The following is a 24521-nucleotide window of genomic DNA, read 5'->3' as shown; positions in this document are numbered from 1 at the left end:
ATGTCCATGGGTGCACCATAATGGCAACATGGTTTATTGATTGTGGATGTATTATATGAGCCGTAAGAGGAAGATTATGTGTATGTCATAATGTCCAAGGGTGCACCATGATGGCAACATGGCTTGAGACTTGAGAGTTAAGATGTTTATCTTGGGTTTATTAGAAATTTAATCGGATTGGTATTGTCTTTGGTTGATTGTAAGTTTGTAACATCTACCTTTTTTTAGAACGATTTCGATTCTCAAGTTAATAGTTTTTGTGTGGTTGCACATTCAGTAAGAACATACGTTTTTTGTAAGTGTTTTTATTTACTGCCCAACATTCAAATTTCAATACCATAAAAGAGTATCAGCTTAACTATAGTGCGGTGACATTTACCATTTAACATGTAATGTCAGTAATCCTGTTTTGATTATGCCGAACACATCTTCATCCAACTTTCCATTACTTTGCATAATATATCCTAAATATCTAAAAAAATAGAAATTATGGACTATGTCTGCCTGATCGAACCTGTATGCTTATCCCTAATTCCTCTAAATTTTTGTCTTCTTTTTACTCGGTATAAAACCACGAGATTCTAATATTTGTCTTCATAGTTGAAGTTTCCTTTCAACCTTTATCTTTTGTTTCATCAATCAATACAATATTGTTCGCGAACATCATAAACCTTAACTTGGGAAATTGGTCTCATCAATTAGCCCATAATAACGGTAAAGAGAGGACTAAGATCATAAATTCATAATCTTGATGTACTTCAGTCGTATTGAACTCTATTCTCATGTGTGTATAGAGCAAAGTCCCGCATCAGCGAATTAAGAGTGATGAGACATGTTTTTTAGCCAATGAGCTACTTCTCTTATCATCAATTGATTTATGATGAACTACACTTGCATGTCGCCTTGTTTATCTCACTTGTATTGTAAGCCAATTGCGGAGAACTCAACAAGTTGAAGTATGAAGCTCTTTTGCTTACCCAATATTAGTATGTCTAGACTCGTAGAAGCACCCTCTCGGGTGGTGTAGTTCCGATTATTAATTTGTTGTTTCGACTATTCATCATCAGTCGTCGGTATTGATGGCAAATTTGAAGTTTAGTTGACAATTTGATGTTGTTGGCATAAAAATTGAAGTTCTAAAAGTGGTTTTGATTTTAGTGAAATGTTAGTATTTGTCGTTTAGTTAGAAGGAAAGGAAAATGAAGAGTAATATGGGTAATTTATAGAGGGTGTTTGGTAAACGGCGGATTGGTAAATTTTTAACATATTCAAGGCTTTTAACATGTTTGACTCACTGATATACTAATTCGAGTGTTTGGTAAATGGCTAATGAAATAGTACTACTGTTTTTCAATATGTTGCTTTCTCGGCATATTCACATTAGTAAATTGTAAAAATAAATTTATCAACTATTTACACATAAATACAACAATCTATTAACCTTAACCCACTAATTATCAAACATTTTTACTAAATCTGCTAATTGAAATGTACTAGTCAAACTTGTCAATCCAATTTGTCATTTATAAATATTTGACCAATCTGCTTCTACTAATATTAATCTACCGAATATCAAACACGGCCAATAACTTTTTCAATATGTTGCACCCTCGTAGGCCCATACATGTTATTTATGAGGTCACTCAGGTGGTATAGTTTCGATTATTAATCATCAGTTGTCGTTATTGATGGCAGATTTGAAGTTTAGTTGTAGTCTATTAGTTGTAGTTGACATTATATTTGAAGTTTTAAATGTGGTTTTGATTGTGTTTGATTTTAGTGAGATATTAGTATTTGTCGTTTAATTAGCATGAAGAAAAATGAGGAGCAAGTTAGGTAATTCATTAACTTTGTCATATTGAATAATCATAATTTTATTTCGCAGTACATATTTTACTTATTGTAGTACTTTTTGTACAAAATTTTCCATTTGTCACCCTTACCAAAAACATGAAAACATAATTCTCTCTAACTTCTCTCTATTGCCAACTCTCTCACCTCCATCAAAAATGCGCAAAATTCGTCAATTATGAATGGTAATTCGATTATAGAGTGGTTATTTAATTCATTAATCAATTGTTATTATCAATTAAATTGATTATTTATAATTTTGCATCTTTTTTTCAATTAAATTTATTAGGGTTTAATTGGTATGGCACAAAGGTATTGGTTCACTGGGATATCCGGCTACATGAGAGTGCGCCGTCGGCGAAGAGACCGACAGGTGGTTGTCGGTGGCCTTTCGACGGAGGCAGGTGCGTGAGGGAGAAGTCGGGTTGTGCGTGAGGACCGGTGGAAGAGGGGTTGTGCGTAGACCAGTGATCGGTGCCGATGGCTGCCGATTGTAGTGGTATTGGCAGTAATGTGTAGTACGTGGTAGTGTACTGGTGTTGGTAACGATGTGACGTATTACGTGGTGGACTGGTGTTGGTGATGGAAACATGATGAAGATGGGTAGTACACTGCCATTGTTCATTTGTTTATAGATTTTTTTTTTTTCTTTTAGATATTACAGTACATTTATTCGTTAAATTTATTTATGCATTAGTGTAAAAATAATCTACTGATGCAATAAACGTATTTGTAAATATAATTTATCAATGGAACACATAATTTATTAACCGCATGACATAATTTTTTGTGTTTATCAAAATGATTTATCTATGTAGTACACGTGAAATAAGAGGAGAATGTGTGTGAAATTAGAGAGAATATATCATAGAGTTTAGAGAGGGAAGATGGGAGGGGATAAATAAAAAGAGTATAATTGTCAACAGTGTACTGAGATGGGTAAAATGTATACTACGAAAATCAACAGCCTTAAATAATTTGTCTAAAGTTGAACGACAATCGGGCTACTTTATTGTAATATTGCAGTATTCTAAAAGTTCTATACTTGGATGTAGAGCTGGATAGGAGTACGAGTTGGCCCGGCCCACACTGACCAGGCCCGTCCAACCGAGCCAACAATTCATAGGCACATCGGCCCGCCCAGCCCGTCCCTGTATTCGGGCCGGTCTAAGGCTCCCTCTACCCCGGCCGACACTACCCAAACCCGCCCAGCCCACTTGACCCGCTCTTTTTTCTACCTATTTTTCCCAACCGGGCCGGTGTACGGCCCGCTCTCAGCCGGCACACTCACAACCCGCAGCATGGGCCCGGGCTCCCCACTATCCAACCCAGCCCGGTTACAGCCCGGCCCATGCTGAACCGACCCACAGTCCAGGTCTAATTGGATGAAGTTACTGGGCTTGTAAAACATTTAGCCCAATACATGAACTCAGCCCAAAGTTGTTAGTAAAAACTGCATGAAGCTTAGAAGGGCCCAATGACTTATACAAGCACAACATTTTGTACATGACTCTTGGACTTATAGGCCCAATATTGTGTTAACGAAACGCAAACCCTTATGCACTTAAAGTGTCAAACAAAAGCAAAAATCTTGTGAAGCATTCTTGGCCTGAGTCCATGCCTAATAGACTTCGAGCCTGTCACCCTCGGGTGGCTTACCTGGTATACGTGGTTTGCAGGCTATTACGTATACCCGAGAATTTATCAAGTGCGCACCGAAGGTAGCGGCTGCGGGTTCCCTCGTTACCCAAAAAAAAAAAAAAAAAAAAAAGTGTCAAACAAACTACTCGGTAATATATTAATATTTCACCGGTCTTAATTATTTGTTTACATTTTTTTTAAGGGGTTATTTTAATCAAAGATAAACAAATGATTGAGACGGACTCACGGAGGGTAGAAAGTATAGAACTACAAAAAAAATGTGTTGTAAGACTAGGCGATCCATTAATATAGTAGGTGTAGTAAAAAATATTAAATACAAATTTCAAATTAATCATCGTATATATTTTATGATAATGAGTGCAAATTTATTTATAATGACTAATCTCGGATTAAATTATGTTTGCTACAATTTTATATATTATATTGTCAAAATAAAATAAAGTATATCCTTTTTTCGGGTTGGTCTCATGTCATGAATCATGATAATCTCTAAAGGGGGAGTTGATGTTAGAACATCGAAGTAATAGATCAAACTCGACCTCCTATCTTTTATTTTATCGGTTTTAACAATTTCATTATACAGGTAACATCTTATAATATAAAATCTATGTTATTTCGATATTTTATTTTAATCACTTATTCAATACTAGGACATTAAAGTGTTTAACATAACACAGCACTTTAAAACTATAATATTTAATTCTAGCAATCGAGTAAGAGTAACACAGTACGGAATCAATCGTATGGAGACATATCCATAAACATTAGATTAGATGTTTCCTAGTGATCAAAACATGAAAGTTGACTATAGAATAAACAAAGCACGATATGCCCATGATTTGGGAAACATTATTATAAAATTATAATATGTTTTAATTAACATAATGGCATGACTAATATACATCCAGCATACATACTCTAATTAGTCAAAAATACTAAAGGTCACGCCACCACTACTTGGGCACCAACCCACATCATTTGGCACTAATCTAATTGGAGTACTTGTTTTTCAACAAAAGTCGTCCATTATTATTAGTCCTCTACTTGTTTACTAGTCTTCCAAAGACTTCTCTAAACATATGCTTTATAATTGTCACCTATGATAGCAATTTAAACATATACAAACCCGAAAAATCAAATTAACAATCATTTCCCTAAGATTTCTTAAAATACATCCAATGTATATTTACGATATCATTAAAAAATATATGCGTTATAGTTGTCACCTATTTTTTTGGTACATTTATAGTTGTCATCTATGATAGCGATTTAGAGCATGTTTGGCCTCGATTCTCAAAAATAAGTTTTTGTTTTTCAAGCTTAATTTTTCGAAAGTGTTTTTCAAAAACAGAAACAACAAATAGTTACTTCTATTTCCATGGGCAAAAATATGGATTTTTAGCTTTTGAAATTTTTTGTTTAACTTTTAGAAAACGATGTGTTTGGCCAAAAAGTGTTTTTGAGTCCAAAAAGTGTTTTTGAGTCCAAAAACACTTTTACAAACTAGGCCAAACACACACTTAAACATATACAAAAACAAAAAATCAATTTCTAAGATAAATTCAATATATATATTTACGGTATCTTTAATTCTTTGTATAAAAAAAACAGTTATACTTGTTTCATTTACCTTTTTGTAACCTATCATCAATTCATCATAGTCTTGCGTGGGTTAAATTTTATAACCACACCAATAGTTAAGTCGGATATTTAATCTGCAAGACAATAGGATTATACATCAAGTTGTACCATAAACACTGTACAATCAAAGTATAATAATCCGAGCTTATATGTATTTTTTCTGAGCTAATTCAAAGTTCATGTTTTTAATATTTAAATGGATGAGTTCAATATTTTCTAATAAAACTCCTATTATTTAATATAAAGCTCGAACAACATATACAACTGGTTGTATAATCCATAAATTGCTAATCTTTTATATCAAATAGCTCAACTAAAAGCACACGGATAACATAATATGCAACTCATCTAAATAACCCGAGTACGACACTCGTGATATTATGGTTGTAACCCATGAAGACTTAGATCAACTGGTAACGTATGTTTTAAGTTAATAAAACAGTTTAAATTCGAGGGATAATTTTACCGTTCACGGTTTGAAGTAAATACTTTGTAATCCTATGAAATATCTTTTGTCAATTTACAATACGGAAAAATGCAAATTATTGGAGCTTAATAATAATAATAATATTATTGGTGTTCCAAGAAAGGAGCACATAGAGAGTTCCTTACCTAACACAAAGGAAAGCCGTACATGACAAAACTCACATGACAGGTGTGTTGTGTTAATACAAGTGAGGCCAATAGGCAATAGCATTCATGCCGCATGATCTATATAATTGGTGTGCTACTTTGCTTACAAATTACTCCATTTCAATCTTTTTACATCCATATCTATTATCTAGCCCACAACACCTTTTGCCTTCTCAATTCTTGAAAAAATAAGTCCGGCATTATCCGTTACAAATTGAAGATAGATAGTGTCCCTCTCACAATAACACAAGTAGAAGGGTAAGTGGGAGGAAAATGGAATACCATATGGATAGTGCCACTTGCATATTGTGAGAGGGACACTATCCGTCTTCAGCTTGTGACGGATAATGTTCGTCTTTAATGAGAATTTGTGTTCTTAAAATATGTTACTTCAATTCCCCCATAATTCCTCCTTGATTAAGGTCTTGCTCAAGTAAATTAGTGTTGTGTTGAACTGAATTAAATTGAGTTTAACTAGTTAAATATAGTTGGAATAAGTGTAAATTTATGTAAAGCTAAGCTAGATCGAATGGAATTGAACTAAATGGAGTATAATTGATTTGAACTAAATGAAACTAAACTAGAGCGGTTAAACGTAGCGAGGCAATCCAGCACAACCCGACTTCGTGGGCCGACATATAGCAGCCCGACCAACACTAGTGTTAGCCCGACCCAGCCCATTTATTTATTTCTTCTTTATTAAAGATATTTTAGTTAAATTTAAACAAATAAATGGAACAGAGAAAGTATAGTGTAATAATAAGGTCGATGGGCATTGTGGAAGAAGTTTAAGAATAATGTTTTGTTTGCTAACACTAGTGAAAAAATAACTAAAACATGAAAAGTTAGTGGTAGATTATAATTCATAAGGTAGCAAATTAATATCTTTAAAATAGTTGGTAAATCGGCTGAAAAGTAAGAAAATATCTGATAAATTACATAAAGGAATAAGTCTGATATGAGTGTAGTATTTTAATAAAATGAGTAGATCATATGAGAACGGAGGAAGTATTTAAAGTTATAAATCAAGGGGTAAAAATGGAAGAAAAAACAAAAATATGTAATTCTTTTCTCATGTATTATCTTATATGTACGCTTTCATTTTAGCTAGCTAAAATTGATATTTTCATTAATTACTTGTTGAAGTTCTAGTTAAATAAGTCAATTTGATCAAATAAACTAGTTCATTTGTCCTATTACTCAATGCTTATTATTAATAAAATAATTAATTTTAATGTAACATTTGCAAAAAAAATTCTAGAACTCGTCAAATGTTAAATGGAAAAGTAACATCCATAAAGTGTTGTTTGAGCACAAGTTATAAAGTACGTCGTTCAAAACCAATGTTTTTCTTCTCTCTCAAAAAAAAAAAACAATGTTTTTCTTCAAGACCACATTTTTTTAATTCAATGTTTCTCCATTTCTAAAAAAGAAAATTGATTATAATATGTTGTTGTCCAATTAAATGAAGTCTAGTTATAAATTATACACGTCAATTACCCTTTAATCCATACTACCCTTCTTTAATCTTGTAGGGTACATTACCATTTATTTTCTCAATCTTGTAGGGTATATGCCCATTTATCTCTCAATCTTGTGGGGTATGTGCCATAATAGTCAGTAAATTATACAAACCAAGATTTATTCACTAATTTAAGACTAATTAAGTCAATGGAAATTGCACAACCACTAAAGTTTACTTCATTAAACATGAAAGTCCAATTCTTATTTCAAACACATGCATCCGTCTTGAGTTTGAGACGAATAGTAATCCGTAGAAATAAGACAAAACCAATACACATAGGAAAAAATAAAAGATTTGTGTTAGGACGGATACCCCTGTCTAAAGCAGACTTGACACAATTGACTCGATCCGACACCGGAACTCAAGACCCGAGTTTGACCTGACCCAATATAACTTAACTTGAACATTTATTGTTGGTAGCTGGTTATTATCCAAGTAAACACGAAAATGAGTCGACCCCAAAATGCCTCGATCCGACCCAATCTCTTATAATCCGAAAGTGAGCCGGCCCGTATCCGACCTGGTTTACTGATTAACACGTTTACCAGGTCTAATCTTAAGGGAAAGTAACTAAACCTAAAAAGTAGTGATTTCCACCAAGACTTAAGTTAAATTTAATGATTTATAGTAACAACAATCACTAAATTAGTAGCAAAAGAAAGCGTTAATTTAGGAATGATAAGTGTTATAAGTCGTAAGATTCACATGCAATTTCAGATTTCCTCGTCGCATTTGACTCACATCCACACACATTTATCTTCTTCTTCTTCTACTTCTATCAAAGTCTTATCGGATAGCCAAAGGAATATGTAGCCAAGAATTCGTCCGTAACAACTTACATTTGCCGAATCACATGCCATTGGAATTTTGTTACTTTCAATCCCACCTACAAAATCCCTTTGAATATGACTTTTTGTTAGAATATAATTCGGAAAATATTAATAACTCGGATTCTTGTTCGCATAAAGTGTCAATTTTAGTGAACATTGCCTACGAAACGATAAGGTTTATGCACCGTATTGTGCGACAATAATTAGAAACATAACATAAATGATCAAACTTCGACATCTACATTAGTTGTTTAGTTGGTAGTTCACTTCGATTGCATGTTGTATGATGCTATTTAGTATTCATGATAAATTTGTGATCAAACACTTCACTTCGATTGCATGTCAAGTTATGATAATCACGCCATTTTAAACCAAGAACGAAATGCACCAAGACACTCAAATCGAGCACAAATTCTCATATTAGACAGACACCTGTAGACGGATAGTGTCTCTCACAAAATGAGAGTGAATAGTGCAAGTGGATGGGAAATCGAGTATGAGCAACATTATCCGACATAAAGCTAAGATTAATGGAGAGTATGCATGGATCTACAAACGCGCTTAGACTCTTAAATCGAGTATGAGCAACATAAACCGATATAAACTTAAGATTCATAGAGAACAAGCATCATAATCATAAGTTCTACTAACATTCATGAACAATTGGAGAATAACCAGTTCAAAGCACAGGGGAGAAGAATCAATGGACAGCTCTAACAGCACAGGAAAACCCGAATCGATTCTTCAACCCATTACACAAAGTTGTTCATTTTTCTGATAATAAGCAAACATTAAAAACTCACCCACAAAAAAGACAGTATCTTAAGAGAGCATATGGTTTAAGCTCTTAAGATCTGTATATAGTTCAAAACTTCATCATACTCATTATATATATAATCCTATATAATATAATAAATTAATAAATACTAATAATTACTGGCGCTACAAAACTGAAGAACAGCAAGCTGTTGCAAAATTCAGAGGTTCTTCAATCCATGCAAGTTCCTCATTGCCAAGCTCAAAGTCGAAATCAGGAAGATCGCTTTGCTCGAACCCATCAAAATCGCCAACTAACAGGTCGTCGAAAGCAGGGAAATCGTCGAATAGCTCACCAAAGTCATTCAGAATCAACGACGAACCGAGTTCCATATCCAAGTTCAGACCTTGCCCAACATCACATTGAAATTCTTTCTCAATAGCACTTAAAACAGGCATAACATCAGACTGCTCGACATCCGAAATCTTAACCTCATCACAGTCTTTAACATCAAAGACTTCAACTTGATTGACAACATTGACAACATTGGTTTGTGATTGTGAATTGGAAGTAGTATCAATCTCAAGAACAGAAGCAGGAGAGTTATGAGACAGTAAACTCTCCGAATCCTCGGAAACAGTAGGGTTTTGAGAACAAGAAGCATTCTGACTAGAGTTTCTCTCAGCAACAAGAGCATCAAATTCCATTTTCTTAAGCTCATAAGCCTTAGAAGCATCTTCAGCAGTATTAAAGGTCCCTAACCAAATCCTAACACCGCGAATCGGGTGTCGAATCTCAGCAGCCCATTTCCCCCATTTCCTTTGCCTCACTCCTCTATATTTTGATCCAGTTGGTTTCTTAGGACTGTTACCAAAAACTCTTCTTTTTTTATCAGGGTTTTTGCATCCATTGTTACTATCTTGACAAGAACTTTCGGTTTCGACAACGACATGATTACTGTTAATCGCATCATTAGCAGTAAATGGAAGATTAATCTCTTGAATAACTCTCTTTTTTGACCTCTCATTAAAAATCATAACTTCTTCATCAGATGAAGAATCAGTTAGATCAGGATCATAACAAATCACTCTAACTTTCCTCACAGTTTTTGTGGCTGAAAGTTTTGGTTTTTGGTAAAAAAGGTTTTTAGTCAACATTGGATTCTCACTATTTGAATACATTTTGGGGATTTTTTTGAGAATCAAATACTTCAAAAACCCTAAAATCTCACCAAAAACACAAAAAAAAACTTTGATAAATTAATTAAAAATGATGAAAAATATTAAGTAAGAACCCCTCTAAAGAAGAGAAACAGATCTATGTGAAAACCCCCAAAAGATTCAACTCCAGAACAAGTCCTGCAAAATAAAACACAAAAATCAATCAAAAACCCTAAATTTTAGCCCAAAAACCCTAAAAATAAAACATCAAAAATTAACAAATCGAAGAAATGGGTAATGAAATTAAGAGAAAAATAAGAGAACCCATGTTACCTTTTAGGCCTCAAACGCATCGAACTGGGTGAAAGACGGAAACTTGTTCTCTGCTGAATAGAACAGCAGAGATGAGAGATGATGATGATGGTGATTAAAGCCAATAATAAAGAGTTTAAGTAATAAACTTTGATGAATTTGAAGGAAGAAGAAACAATAATTACTGATACAAAGTTAGACTTTGCAGACATAAATCTTCTTAACACCAAAAACCTCAGTCTCTCTCTAAAACCCCTGCAGAAAAAATGAAGGAAGATGGTAAAGTATAGGGAGAGATATATGAGTGTGTGAAAAGAGAGTGTTTGGATATAACCTATGTTAAAATATATAGTGAAATGAAAAGTCATAAATTACGAGTTTGGATCCTCTTTATTTCTTTTTATCACGTCTTTATACCATTTCGTTTCATATGACTATATAACTATATAAGGGGTTGTTAAGGTGAATTGACAAATTATCAGACTCGAATTCGGATTAAACCGGATGATATACAACTATGCACACAAAAAAAGTTCAATTGACAACTTTAAAATCGTCCTAGGATATAATAGGAGTCAGTGAATGAAAATGGACGGAAATCGTGAGGATCCGAATTTTTAGAAAAAAATACGTTCATCATTTGTTTCTTTATATGATTAATAACATATGTGAAAAATATGTGCTGAGAAAAAATCTCGTGTTAATAAGATTAAAGTGAGTAGGTCTCCTGAGAGACGGTCTCTTAATAAGCTTTATTGAGAGATCATTGTACAATTTTAAGGAAAAGTAATACTAAAGGTAATAAAATAAGTATAAATCATGATTAATGATAAAATGAATACATTTATTATGTAAATAAGTACGAAATTACTATGTCACGATCAAAAACAAAAGGGGTACGGAATACAAATAAAAGGGTACGAAAGATTAGTCTCTCAATAACTTAGTGAGATACCGTCTTTCCTAAGTTTTAGTGGATTAAAGTAAACCGTGAACCTTATTATAAAACGCGTAAAAATGTGGGATTATATAATTTATAAATCACGTAAATATAGATAACTTATCAGAGAGATTAAAACAAAAGATGAACCTTATCGTAAAATGCCTAGAAAACGAGAGGGTGAACCTTACTATAAGACGGATGAACTACTTGTGAGATTAAAAAGATTAGAAATTTATGGCTATGAATTAGTCTAAATAATGTGACAAAGATCTGACAATTTTATGGGGTGAAGGGAAAAAAATGTCAAAAAAAATGTGGAGTTTTAATGACAGAGTGGGTGAAACATACAAATATGGAGTAATTAAATAAAGATGCAACGGAATTTACAGTAATTGATGAACAATGAAATAAACAAAATGATGATGTTACTAGTAACATAAATTTTACAATAGGGTTTTTCTATCATGTGCCCAGTGAGCACATGTTAAGAAAACCAAAATGGAAATAGTTAATGCTATTTTTATGGATAAAAGGTAAAAGTGGTTATTTATTTCAATTTTCCATGACAATAGCATTAATTATTTCCATTTTTGGGTTTCTTAACATGTGCCCACTGGGCACATGATAGAAAAACCCTTTACAATAAGACGTTCTAATACCGTAAAATGGTCCATTTATATATACGAGTATAATGAAATTGTCTGAGAGTGTAAGACTGTGTCATATAATTTTTATTTTTATTTTTGTGTTGAATTGGAGTATCGCCTACCGATAGTTAGGGTAATCTTTTTCGGGATATTGAAGACAATTTAATGGATTGACTCGAAAATTGATAAACAATGAAAATAAACAAAATGATGAAATTAACTAGTGATTAATGAAGATTTGTTTAAGATTATACCTCGTCTATGTTGTGTTTTTTTTTGTGCTTTCACGTTTGTGTCACTCCCTCTTCACACTTCTCTATGCAGTCAAAATGCATTAATGATGGCTAAGCAAGTTGATTAAATAGACTAATTTACTCCGTTTTTTTCTCAATTAATTGAGCATTTATTTAATTTTCTAGAGGTGAAAATGTGGAATCCTATAATTTAATTTTATTGGGGATGGTCAAAAAGTTTTTTTTGTATAAATTGGTTATCGGGTTAGAAAACTCGATAAATCGTAGGTTTTCACATCATTTCGAGACATAACCAAATCGTATATGGGATAATAGTTTTAGGATAACCTTTCTTTTTAATTAAAAATCTCAAAGATTTCGTTTATAATAATGAATCGTGAATCGTGACTTCGTACTATAACGTTTATTGAAACTTGTCTTATTGAAATTATGTAAATATGTATCTATATCGATTCTATTTTACTTATTGTTATATTTATGTAAATAGTTTTTTTTTTTATTAAAACAACTTACACCCACCAGAATTTTAATCAATTATAAGAGATGATTTCCTAATTGCTTCATCTTCGGTCATCATTCTTAAATATTAGATGAGAACTATGCTGCCTATTCAATCTTTGCCTAATTGGAAAATCACGATGAAGTACTCGACTTATGACGTTAGATTAAAACACATTTAAATAGTTGCAATATTTTCACTATTTTTTACTAATAAAAACGATTTCCTAAAAACAATTCTACATAGAAAGAAAATCATAAATATTTTCCCCATATTTGTAACAAAAAAATGAATAGGAAAGCTAACTTTAAGCCGAAAGTGGATACAAATCTTGAATATACAAGTTTTACCTAATCTAGTGGAAGCTTAGTCTTCGCACTCGTACTAAAAACAAGCTCTTAATTTAGGTTGCTTGCCCAAACACGTTTCATATATCAATTATTTAGAACGACATCATCAAACATAGAAGGAAGGATAAGATTAGAGTTACCACTCCCTTTCACTTACTCCTACTATATTTGCACAAAACATATGAATTTTTAATGGAACAATTATAGAAATTACATGGTAGGTAAAATAATTGACAAAGTCGAGCACTGAAGTGATTACTTTTTAACGTAAAATTATCATGTTACTATACAAAAATGGTCATTTTTTGTACGATAATCAGCAAGTCATAACTACTGTATACGGAATATTGGAGTAATTTAATTTGTGTATATGCATAACTGATTATGCAAATTTTAGAATAGGACTCATGGTCCGTGAGACGGTAGTCTTTTAGGAAAAAAAAGTCAATTATTTATTAGTATCAATAAAAGACTAATTTTTTTATTCAAAGGAAATGTCAATTAATAGACTATAGCACCATTTATATGGTTTAAAATTCGAGCTCTGTACTAAAGTTTTGGAGTTTGTTTTAGAAAACGTGATCGATACTATAAAGTTTTTGAACTCACGCATTTATGACTTAACCATAAAAAAACAAACTTTTATAAAGTTCAGAAAAATTACACAAAAACCCTGATAAATGTATAGTTATACAATGTTTATTACTCCCTCCTATTTCGAATAACTGTCCCATTTGGACAATGGCACGAAAATTAAGGAATGAAGTTAAAATAATGAAAAGTATTGTATAGGGGTAAGAATATAAGAGTTAAATAATGAAAAGTATTGAATATGATGGTTTAGGGGTGGTTGGGGTGGTAAATAAAAAAAAAACCAAGGGTAAGAAAGTAAAAAACATGTCCAAATATGGCAAATGAGACAATTATGCGAATAGACGGAAATAACAAATGGGACAGTTATTCGGAATAGGAGGGAGTATATAATTGGAGATATAGTACGGAGTACTCGTAGTATTTATAATGAACTGCTTTTTTACGTAAATTCGTCTTACACATTACTGATTGATTAATGTCTCATTTAGTTATGATCTAATGTGATAAGAAAGAAAAAGTACCTAGACATCACCGATTACGTTCTTTGCACCAATGAAATGCGGGTGCTTGGAGCCAAAGGCTGACTTTTGAATGGTTGTTTCTTTTTCGCGTAAATTCCCTCTCAATTAGGGACTCCTCATTTATCTTCTTCTTTAATCATTTGGGTAACCTCGGTAGGGTGGGTACTTTAAATCTAAATATACATATTTGCATTCTAATAATATCATCACACATAGCATGCTTATATTCTTAGGATAATTATACACTACATAATCTTATTTTTGATCATGGATAACAAAAAAAAGTGTTTATACAATCGTCAACCAGAATCCATCCGTGTCGAGAAAGTTAACAATTAAAGATTTTATCGAGTAACTCATCCAAGTTCTTAATTTTTTTTAATTTAATTTAATTCACTTGAGTATGGTTTAGTTCAGTAATTCAATTTAATTCAAATATTCAATCCAATTTAGTTTAGATAACTACAATTTAATTAACAAAAGCAAAACTTAACTATGGAGTGTTTGAAAAAACAGTAGATTGGTGAAATTTCAGCATATTCAAGTCTTTTAGCATGTTTGACTCAACAATCTACTAAATTACATGTTTGGTAAATGTCATATTGAAATAGTTGATTGAGCTTCAATCTAATGTTTTTCAATATGCTGCTCCCAACAGCATATTCACTTTAGTAGATTGTAAAAAAGAAATCTGTCTATAATTTACACATTTATACAACAATCTATTAACTTAAACCCACTAATTACCAAACACTTCTACTAAATCTGCTAATTGTAATATACTAGTTAAATATGTCAATCAAATATGTCATTTACAATTTATTTATGCTAATTATAATCTACTGAGTATCAAACAAGGCTATATAAACTACTTTAATACGTTTTACATACTCACCATACAAAATTACGGCGGAGTACTTAATTACTTTTTCTTCTTTTACAAAAAAAGAAAAAGAAAATACGCTTTTTATTTTAACTGGGACCGTATAAGAAATCAATTGGTCTCCCTTGTGACGGGTTACCATTTGTGACGGATATTTTGTGAGATAAAATGGTAACAAAATGGGTTAGTGGAGAAAGGGGACCACATGAATAGTGTTGCAGAGAGAGAAAAAGTGGGTACATTGTGAGGTAAAATGGTATCCGTCTTCAGCTTGTGACGGATATGTCATGTCTTCAATGAGAATTTGTGATAAGAAATTAACGCAAACAGGCCTATCACGTGACATGTTTATTTGGGAATTCCAACGCAAAATCAACGGCTGAAACATTGACACGTCATCAAAAAATCTAAGGGGTTAAAAAAAGCAGAAGTAATTTGATTTTGATACTTTTGACCGTACAGAAAAATCTTTAGGTGTCCCATGCTTGGTCACGTGACCTACCCCTGACATAAATCAGTACTGTACTTCGTAGTTTCACATTCATGCACCATTATCCAACTACTCCGTTTTATATTTGTGATGTGTTTTTTAAAAACTCTTTGCTTGACTAAATTTGACTAATTATTTTAATTTATCTTAAGAGAGAAAAGAAAGTTGAAAGAAAAATGTTAGGTCTCTTATGAATTACTTATAGAGTTATCCGTATATATGAATTTATTATTTATGTAATATAACAAAAAATTTGATTTAAAAAGGGAATATATATTAATCTTTAATTTAAAACGGGTTAAGTATAATAAATGAGACATAAGAGAGAGAAATTAACATAAGTTTGTCCTATACTCCCTCCATTCAACTCCACTTTACATGTTTGCTTTATCACGTTTGTCAACGTGACTTTTACGCGGTAAATATCTTTAGCTACATATTTGCAAAAATTATAAAAGTTAGATATTTTTAATATACTCTTAAAGACGAATCAAATAAGATCCCACGTGAATATATTTTAACCTATGTATCGAGAGAAAACTGAAGTTGAATGTCCGCTTGTGAATAGTGTGCAAAAGAGAAACCTGCAAAGTAGAGTTGAATGGAGGGAGTATATGTGTGTTGGGGTATATTTGATCGGTTTTATTCTTAAGACAAATACTGTCATCTTTAAGAGACTCACCGATAATTTTACACAAGACTTAATAATAAGGCTAATCTTTCTTATACATGATGTATATATGCGTTGACAAATCCTCTCGGGGAAAAATCAATTAGAGTCATGTAAATATCACTTGATAAAAAAAATACCATTTCTTCCAACATCAAACTATCTACTTCATTTGTCTTGCTCAATAGCTACTATATACATTGTTTAATATAGATAACTGTTTATGTTACCCTCCGAAAAGGAAGAAGATTATAAATTACAGTGACATATAAAAGTCTTCAATATATTTACTTCGAGCAATTAAAATAATTACGATAAACTATAATAATATAGCTTTACCTAGTACTCCGTACCTCTTTTAGTAAATTATTAAACGAGATATAGTAGGCCACTATAACGTCACAAATTCTTGTTTAAGACGACATTATCCGACTTTAGTTTAACTACTCAAATATACTAGTACTCATTTGACATGGAAAAATTAGAATACATTTAAAAAAGATAAAAGATTTGTTCTATATCCCTATATAAGATAATATCCAACTAATGTTAAAATTAAAACGGATAATGACGTCATAAACAAGATCAGCGGCTACGGAGTATAACGTATGCTATGACTAGAATTGTACAATTAGATGGTCTATACGATTATACGAATATACAATTATACACGTACATGCATGTCTCACATTTTGAGTGGGTCCATTCATTTTGTAAGTTGCAAAATGGTGGGGAGAAAAAGTTAGGAATAAGGCAAGTGTGTTGAGGAAAATAATAAAGTGGGGAGAGAGTGGTGTGTTGGCGGGCGGGAAAATTCCCGCCAAAATGAGTGACGTGGAGTAACTGGTCCTCTTTTTTGGCGCCAAGGACGAGACTAACGAACCGCAGTGTAATCAGGTAAAGCCCAGCAGTCAGGCGAACTAGATTTTGACACGTCAAACACTGCAGTTATTTCTAGGTGTTGGTGTTATACAGCTATTCGATAACCATAGGGGCCATTTTACAAGTTTCCTCAAAACCATATTAATACTTCCTCCATTCAACTCCACTCTACCACTTTCTTTTTTCACGTTTGCCAACGCATGTTTTACGCGCTAAATATCGTTAGCTACGTATTTGTAAAAATTATAAAAGTTAAATATTTTTAATGTACTCGTAAAGACGAATCAAACAAGATCCCGCATGAATATATTTTCACTTACGTATCGAGAGAAAATCGAAATTGAAAACACTCTTGTGAATAGTGTACAAAAATGATATTGGTAGAGTGGAGTTGAATGGAGGAAGTATTTAAAAAATGTAAATAAACCGACTTTGTATATTGGAAAGTAGCAAAAAAGAAAAAAAAAAAAAATTAGATGGGGTGATTTCGGTAGTGTTAAATAAACCGACTCGATAATGGCGCTAACCGGATTCTATAATATGCCCGTTAATAACTTGTCTCGACAATGACTCAACCTAACCAAAACTCAATCCAACTCGACCCGATAGTCTATTACAACTTGATCCGATCCGAGCTACTGCCTCCTATTCAGGGTTTTCTTTCCTTTGTTTGTGGGCACGGGTATTAAGGCGAGGATTAAAATAAGAGTAAAAGACTTGGATGGAGTTGATGATAGGAGGGAGTATAATTTGACCCGGCTAACCCGACCCATTAGTGACCCGAACCCGACCTGATTCGAACCGGCAAAATTGATCTGACCCGAAAGACCCGACCCGAATAATCTGACATGTACCCAATCCGATACCACAAACTCAAGACTAAATTTTGACCCGAACTCGAATTGACCCAACCCTATACAACCCGACCAGAATGTTTATCGTGCACAGTGATTATTATCCATAAATAAGTTGATAATAACTGACACGAAAATTACCCAAATTCGAGATGACCGACACGACCAACTAAACCCAAAGTATTTTGTTAGAGTGCAAACTCATGTCTCACATCGGTAGAATAAAGATGCAAACTTATATTTATAAGTGTGTATACAAAATATAAGACTATGCCCAGGAAAGGTCAATTGTTACGTGATGACCTTGCTTGATCACACTAATCACCATTTAACTAGAAAATTATGGTTACCTTTGGAGAGAAGAGGTCAAATTGGGACCTTTGGTGGGTCAAATTGACCCAACTCATGACCTTATATGTTGAGATATGTGATTGGTTAACAATATTCATAATTAATAAAAAAAAATATATATATGAAAAGATTATATAAATATATAATGTGGCGAGATGTAATTGGTTGAAAAGTGAAAAATGATTGGGTTGATGACTTAGTCTGTGACCTTCTGGTTGGGAGGATGAAAGTAGGTCAAGATAAATAAAGCAGGATTATGAGTAAACCGAGTCGCGACCTCTGCTTGAGGATGGTCTAATAGTAGGAGGTCTTTTGAAAAGAAGACCAAGAGTAAATCCGTATAGACTTGGCCCAAAGCGGATAATATCGTACTATTATGGGTTGTAGACACAAATGCAACAAATGCCAACACGAGTTATTCACGCTTCCGCACAACAATTTTTTTATGGTATTAGCCTCAATTTTTATTTATTTGCGATTATCATCTATGTACTCCGTATAAAATTTGTTCTTATGATTCCTTATTCTACATTTATTTATCGAATAAAGGAGTAAGTCAATAATATTTTGTACCCTAAAGTTTGGTCGAGCTCAAATTAATTCCGAGGACTCGACAAATCGACCCACCTCTTTGACGGCCAGACGCCCATACCTATAGGGCACAGAAGGAGACATAAAGTTACAATGAACCCGTAGTTGGTTATGGAAACGTGCGACTTTTCTAACGACAACATTTGTCTTTGACTTTTAATCTTGTTTTGATTGTTCATTTAGAGGTGATTAGTGATACTAACAAATCTAAAAACAGTACTTAAGTTAATTACTATTAACTGTGATGTAACAGAATGAAATTGTGGGACAGGTTGTTTACAGCTGTGTTCTCAGAAATTTCTTACCCTACTGTTTGTACGGAGAATTTATAGTGGAAAAAGTCAATAGATTCCTATGTTTTCTGGGAGTGGTGAAGATCTTTCATTCTTTGGGTCTAGTACTACTCTTCTGAATTGATTGATACACACTTTTTGTGAATCTATTCAATCTTGTTTCAAATTATTTTGCAAACTTCTTACGCAAGTGTGATTACAACCTATTTTTAATCGGACACTTGGTATCGTGGACACCACATTTCGACACTTCATTTTGAACTAAATAATTGAAAATTTCTAACAAAATAGTTGTATCTGATAATCCGACACTGTGTCGTATCTGATACTTGCAGTCGTGTAGACGAGTCAAAGTAACATATATCACAACTAATGGTTTGTAAGAATTCAGTTTGATCGGCTCGGGACAACTTATTTCGCATTCGGATCATTTTCATGGCTGGTGTTATGAGGTCAGTACGAGATAAATCAAACTTGCTTAGATTTACTGTATATGGTAGGATTTAAGGGGCTTATAGGGGTAGTTGTCTGTTATCTCCATAAATAAAATTTTACGTTTTAGTTAAAATTTTGAACTTTTGCTAATATCGCAAATATCTTATTTAATTAGGAATTTGTCTGATAGAAAGTTTGGTCGAGTTCTTAGTTTAACGAATAAATTAAATGTGAAAGGAATTAATCGTTTAAATTGCTTTTAGTTCTCTTACTCAAAAACCGGTAAAAAAAAAATAGAATTAAGTATGACACTTACAACGATTAAATAGTCTCTAATGTTGTTAATTAATCACTATTCTAATCATTTGTGTTTTTTTTATTAAAATATTCTCACAGAGAAAAAATTAACAAATCAAATGAATAAGAGAAACCGAGTAACAATCCGTTTTATTTAATTTTATGATAAAACAAATTCGCTTAAAAGACAATTTTGTACACAGACCAAATTTTTTATGTAATAGTTTTATGAAATGGAAAAAAATGATTATTGAACCATGTTTTTACTTTTTATAAGAAATTAAACGTTTTTTTTTGGTACTTTATATAAGAATTTTTTTTTTTTTTTTTTTTTTTGGTGCTTATATAAGAAATTAAACATGGTAGGTCGAAATTGTAGCCAAGTCCATGGGTTGCTATTGTAAATTTTCCGTATCCAGTTTGGGTTCTAAATTGGGCCGTAAGCCAACTCCCAGTTCGACATGGACTTGGTTGGTTAACTTTTAATTGTTTTGTCAAAAGTATGGGCCGTTCATGGCCTGGCCATACTAACATAAAATTAGAGTGGCGCCCAATTTCGGCGTCATCTCCTCACATGCACCCTTTATTATCGGGGCCCCCACTTATTTTATGTGATTTATTTATTATTTTGGGGGTCTACATTTATTGTTTGTGAGAGAGTGGCGCCGAGATTGGGCGCCACCGGATGACGCTAACTCATTTTCCATACTTATTTAGCCTAATTGATACGGAGTAAATGATAAGGAGAAATTTAGCGAATTCATTAACCTTAAAAAGTCTTATTTAAAGATTTATGAATGCCCTAATTACGTTCATTATCAAGTTATCAAATTTATTGATCTCGCAATAAATTTAGGAAGAGTAGTCGTAAAGTATCATGCATGAGGTGAGCAGATGATTATAACGAAATAAAGAATGAAATTTATTTTTCCATAGATTTTTTTCGTGTCATGCATGAGGTCAGATACTCTACAACCTTTTTAAAACCAACATTCTTCAAATAAAATTGCTTTATTCATTTATCTATCGGTAGGAGATACTTCAAATCAAATAAAACGCATAAGAACTAAACTATTAAGAGTCCCATACTCTTGGTATTCTTGCCATGAGGTTCCTTTAATAGTTTTTTTTTAAAAAAAAAAAAAAGAAATAAAAAATTGCATTTGGTGAAATTAAAGCGTAGTTTGGAAATTTGATAAATTATTATTATCAGTCTGCTAGGATGGCAGCCACCTATGATAAATAATTAAATAATTCCGTGAATTAATTTACGCACGTTAATGATGCATGATGCGTAGGTTTAGTTCATGCATCCGACATTATCACTAATCAGCATACTTACAAGTTACAAGAAAATGAAATTACGATAAGCTTCAAGTTGGTACGCAACTATTGTACTACATGATTATGGACTTACGGTCCCATTCAATAACACTATCAATTGCGAACTACCCATCTACAATAGGCGGGTAGCATTATAATTCAAATCATTCCAACTTGATCAATTACCTGCTACTTATTTATATCGATCGATAAAACATAATAAAAACTTCGTCACTAGAAAATTAACGGTGCTTATAGAGTTTTACGGAGTATTAATTAGTCGTAAATACAATTTTCTTTCTGAGTTTGCGACGGATTAATAATAATAATAATAATAATAATAATAATAATAATAATAATACCCAGGACACAAAGTTTCATCATTGTTAACAATTACTTCAATTACTCTGTAGTTTGTAATTAAAAGTCTAAAATCACATCAATTATACATAAATGTTTGTGATTAATATAAATGGAAGTAGGTCGTGTCATGTGTCGGCCCACTGTGCCTGAAGGGGAAAATGGCACGGCTCGAGCACAAGAAGGTGAGTTTTATATCGTGTCGGTGAAATAGAAATGGTGGCCAAGACACGACCCCGGTCCCATGGCACATCATGTCATGCTTGGGAACTCCACTTCAACCTTATTTATTTATATCTTGGACGAGCTTAAGTGGGCGATGTCATGTCTAGACTTGACACAATCTTCTTTTTCAAACTTTATAAGCTTAGATACAGTCCATGACCCATGGCGTGTCGTTTCATGTAGAGCTGTGTCAATCTCTAAATCGTGCTAAAGGCCATGTTGAGGACGTAAATGGGACAAATTTGACTAAGGAAAAATCTTTTGTCACTACAAAGTCACGATGCAAATAAACTTTACTCGGTACCATTAAATGCCTGCTCCAGCTAATATATTTCATTTCTAGGCGTAAAGGGAATCACACGATAGATCGATACTCAAACTATTTCAAACCAAGATTCGAGAATACAATCAAAACTATAATGTTTTTGAATCGAATCACAATAAATAAACGTTTTGGTTAGGACTCATAACGTTGAGGTAGATATTTAATTGACAAAAGTAGATACGAAGATACCGAATCCATAAACCCCACAAAATGGTGATCATTATGATTATGGAATAGCCACAATATTTGGTTGGTGGTTTGGAGAATAACAAGTCGTGACAATGAGACATTGCACCATACTTTACCAATTGCAATTAACTCCCAATTTATTCCGATGCCCCGGAATTAGATAGCCTACCCCTAAGAGGGGCCATACCTTGGGTTCTCAATTCCGTATCCATGGGAATCGTAAATTCTTATTTCAGATAGGTCATATTTGTCAGAAATAATATAAGACGGAATTTTAATATCATTTTATGGACAGATGTGATCACAATGGTTCAGCTAGTGTTCACACCTTTTGATAAAAAAAATTCTCCAAAAAGTAGTCACATTTGGCTGTTAAAGTGACCTCAAAACCCCGTCTTAGACTTTGTAAGATTTACATTTCGGAACTTATTTGAACAAAGTAGCTTATTTGACAAAAATTTCAGCTACCTGATTTTTTTGCAGGTGTTTGGCAAATAGCTTATTTGGTCAAATAAGGTACCTGGAATGAAATGCTACCTCAATTAGCATTTCAGAAATCATGTACCTGAAATGACTTATTTTCCATTTTGTACCTCTTTATTCTATAATATTAAATAATTTTCATATTTTTTACGTCATTTTACCAAAATCAGCTACATTTTCAGCTAGTTTGCCAAACACATTTTTATATAATCGGTTACCTTATCAACTCCTAATTTTCAACTACCTTATCGATTCCTTTTCGGGTTTTGATTAGCTTTTCGATTTTAAATACCTTTTCAGTTTGATTAGCTTTTTCGGTTTTTATTCCTTTTCAGATAGTTTTGCTAAACAGAGCCTTATTGTTCAGACGAAAATGATTAATCTTTAAGAAGACTTATCTTATAGTTTATTATGAGTATTTACAAAATTATTGTATTATAATCCGTAGGAAGCACATAAGTCCAAATATGTATAGTTGCGAACCAATTTTAATTTAGCTTTTTGCTTGATTTATTCATAAAGTTAAAATACGATACGACGATCAAGGAACTATTAGATATGTCCAATTAAAAGGAATTTAGGTCATGTCGATCCGATTGGAACATCTTGGGGTTCTAGATTTCATATCCTCGTTATGTTTGATGACAATAAGTAATCGAGTTGGGTATTAGTTGGGTTAAAGCGATAAGTCAAGTCATATCATGGATTAGGTTTTGATGTGTCAACATTAAGTTTGGATTTATGTTTTATCATCGAATCAGGTCATTATTTGTTGGGTGATGGGATGGTATAAGTTCAGATTCGGTCATTAATCGATAATTTAAAAACTTGTTTTACAAATTTAAATCTGGACTAATAATTTCTTGTTAAAAACAACTTTTAGATGTATTTACCTAGTTATAATCTTAAACAATTTAAACGAATGTCAGTTTTATCTTGGGGGGACCATTAGTATGTTAATTTGTTATCGTATCACCTGCTGGCTAAATTAATATCGGGTAGTTGATCATTTCACCTGGCTATCACATTTTAAACTTGAATTAGGTAGGTCATTTTCAATTCACTCAAATTTCAGGTTCTATTGAGTCATGTCACCTTTTGATAGTTCTACATATATACATCTATGATAAAACAACCTTATTACATCGAATCGAATTACCAATATGTATTTTATCACGGAATTTAAAAACAAGATTAAATTTGATGTCTTGATACATTGACGATAAATAAAAGAGAGTCTTGTCAACAAGCATAAATCAATACAATTATTATAAAGATAAGAGAAAGAAAATTCGATTCTTAAATTGTGACATATAAAATTATAAATGTATTAATAATTTACAATTTTACATACATATCGCTTTAGGTTTGCCGTAAATCAATGCTTTAGAATCATCTAAAATGTCAAACACGTATGTACATAAGAATAGTATTGATATTGATTTTGGTCCATTTCTAAAGTCATAAACATCACGAAAGAAGCATTCCATCTATTTGTCACAACATATGAATATTCCACCTAATTCCTCTAATCTTCTAATCTTCCCGTCAAACCTAATGTTCCACCAAAACATAGAAAACCAACCTTACTACTCCCTCCTATTCACTATGATCTTCCACATTATTTTTTGGGGAGTTTTTAAGAGGAAGGAGATTTGTGGTGAAAAATGGAGGAAAATGAAAATAAGAGA

General features: G+C 32.6%; 1 protein-coding gene across 1 annotated transcript; it reads right to left on the bottom strand.

Annotated features, from left to right (window-relative positions):
• Window positions 1–8766: 8766 nt before the first annotated feature.
• On the bottom strand, window positions 8767–10688 carry LOC141598917 (ethylene-responsive transcription factor ERF118-like). The gene is made up of 2 exons (XM_074418740.1): window positions 10393–10688; window positions 8767–10257 (listed from the first exon to the last, which is right to left on the bottom strand). The coding sequence occupies exon 2, from the start codon at window positions 10078–10080 to the stop codon at window positions 9085–9087; it is 996 nt and encodes a 331-aa protein (XP_074274841.1). The 5' UTR covers window positions 10081–10257; window positions 10393–10688; the 3' UTR covers window positions 8767–9084.
• Window positions 10689–24521: the final 13833 nt, after the last annotated feature.

This window comes from Silene latifolia, chromosome 9 (assembly GCF_048544455.1).
Source record: "Silene latifolia isolate original U9 population chromosome 9, ASM4854445v1, whole genome shotgun sequence".
In the NCBI taxonomy this organism is placed as follows: domain Eukaryota; kingdom Viridiplantae; phylum Streptophyta; class Magnoliopsida; order Caryophyllales; family Caryophyllaceae; genus Silene; species Silene latifolia.
This window is presented reverse-complemented; position numbering and strand designations above follow the sequence as displayed.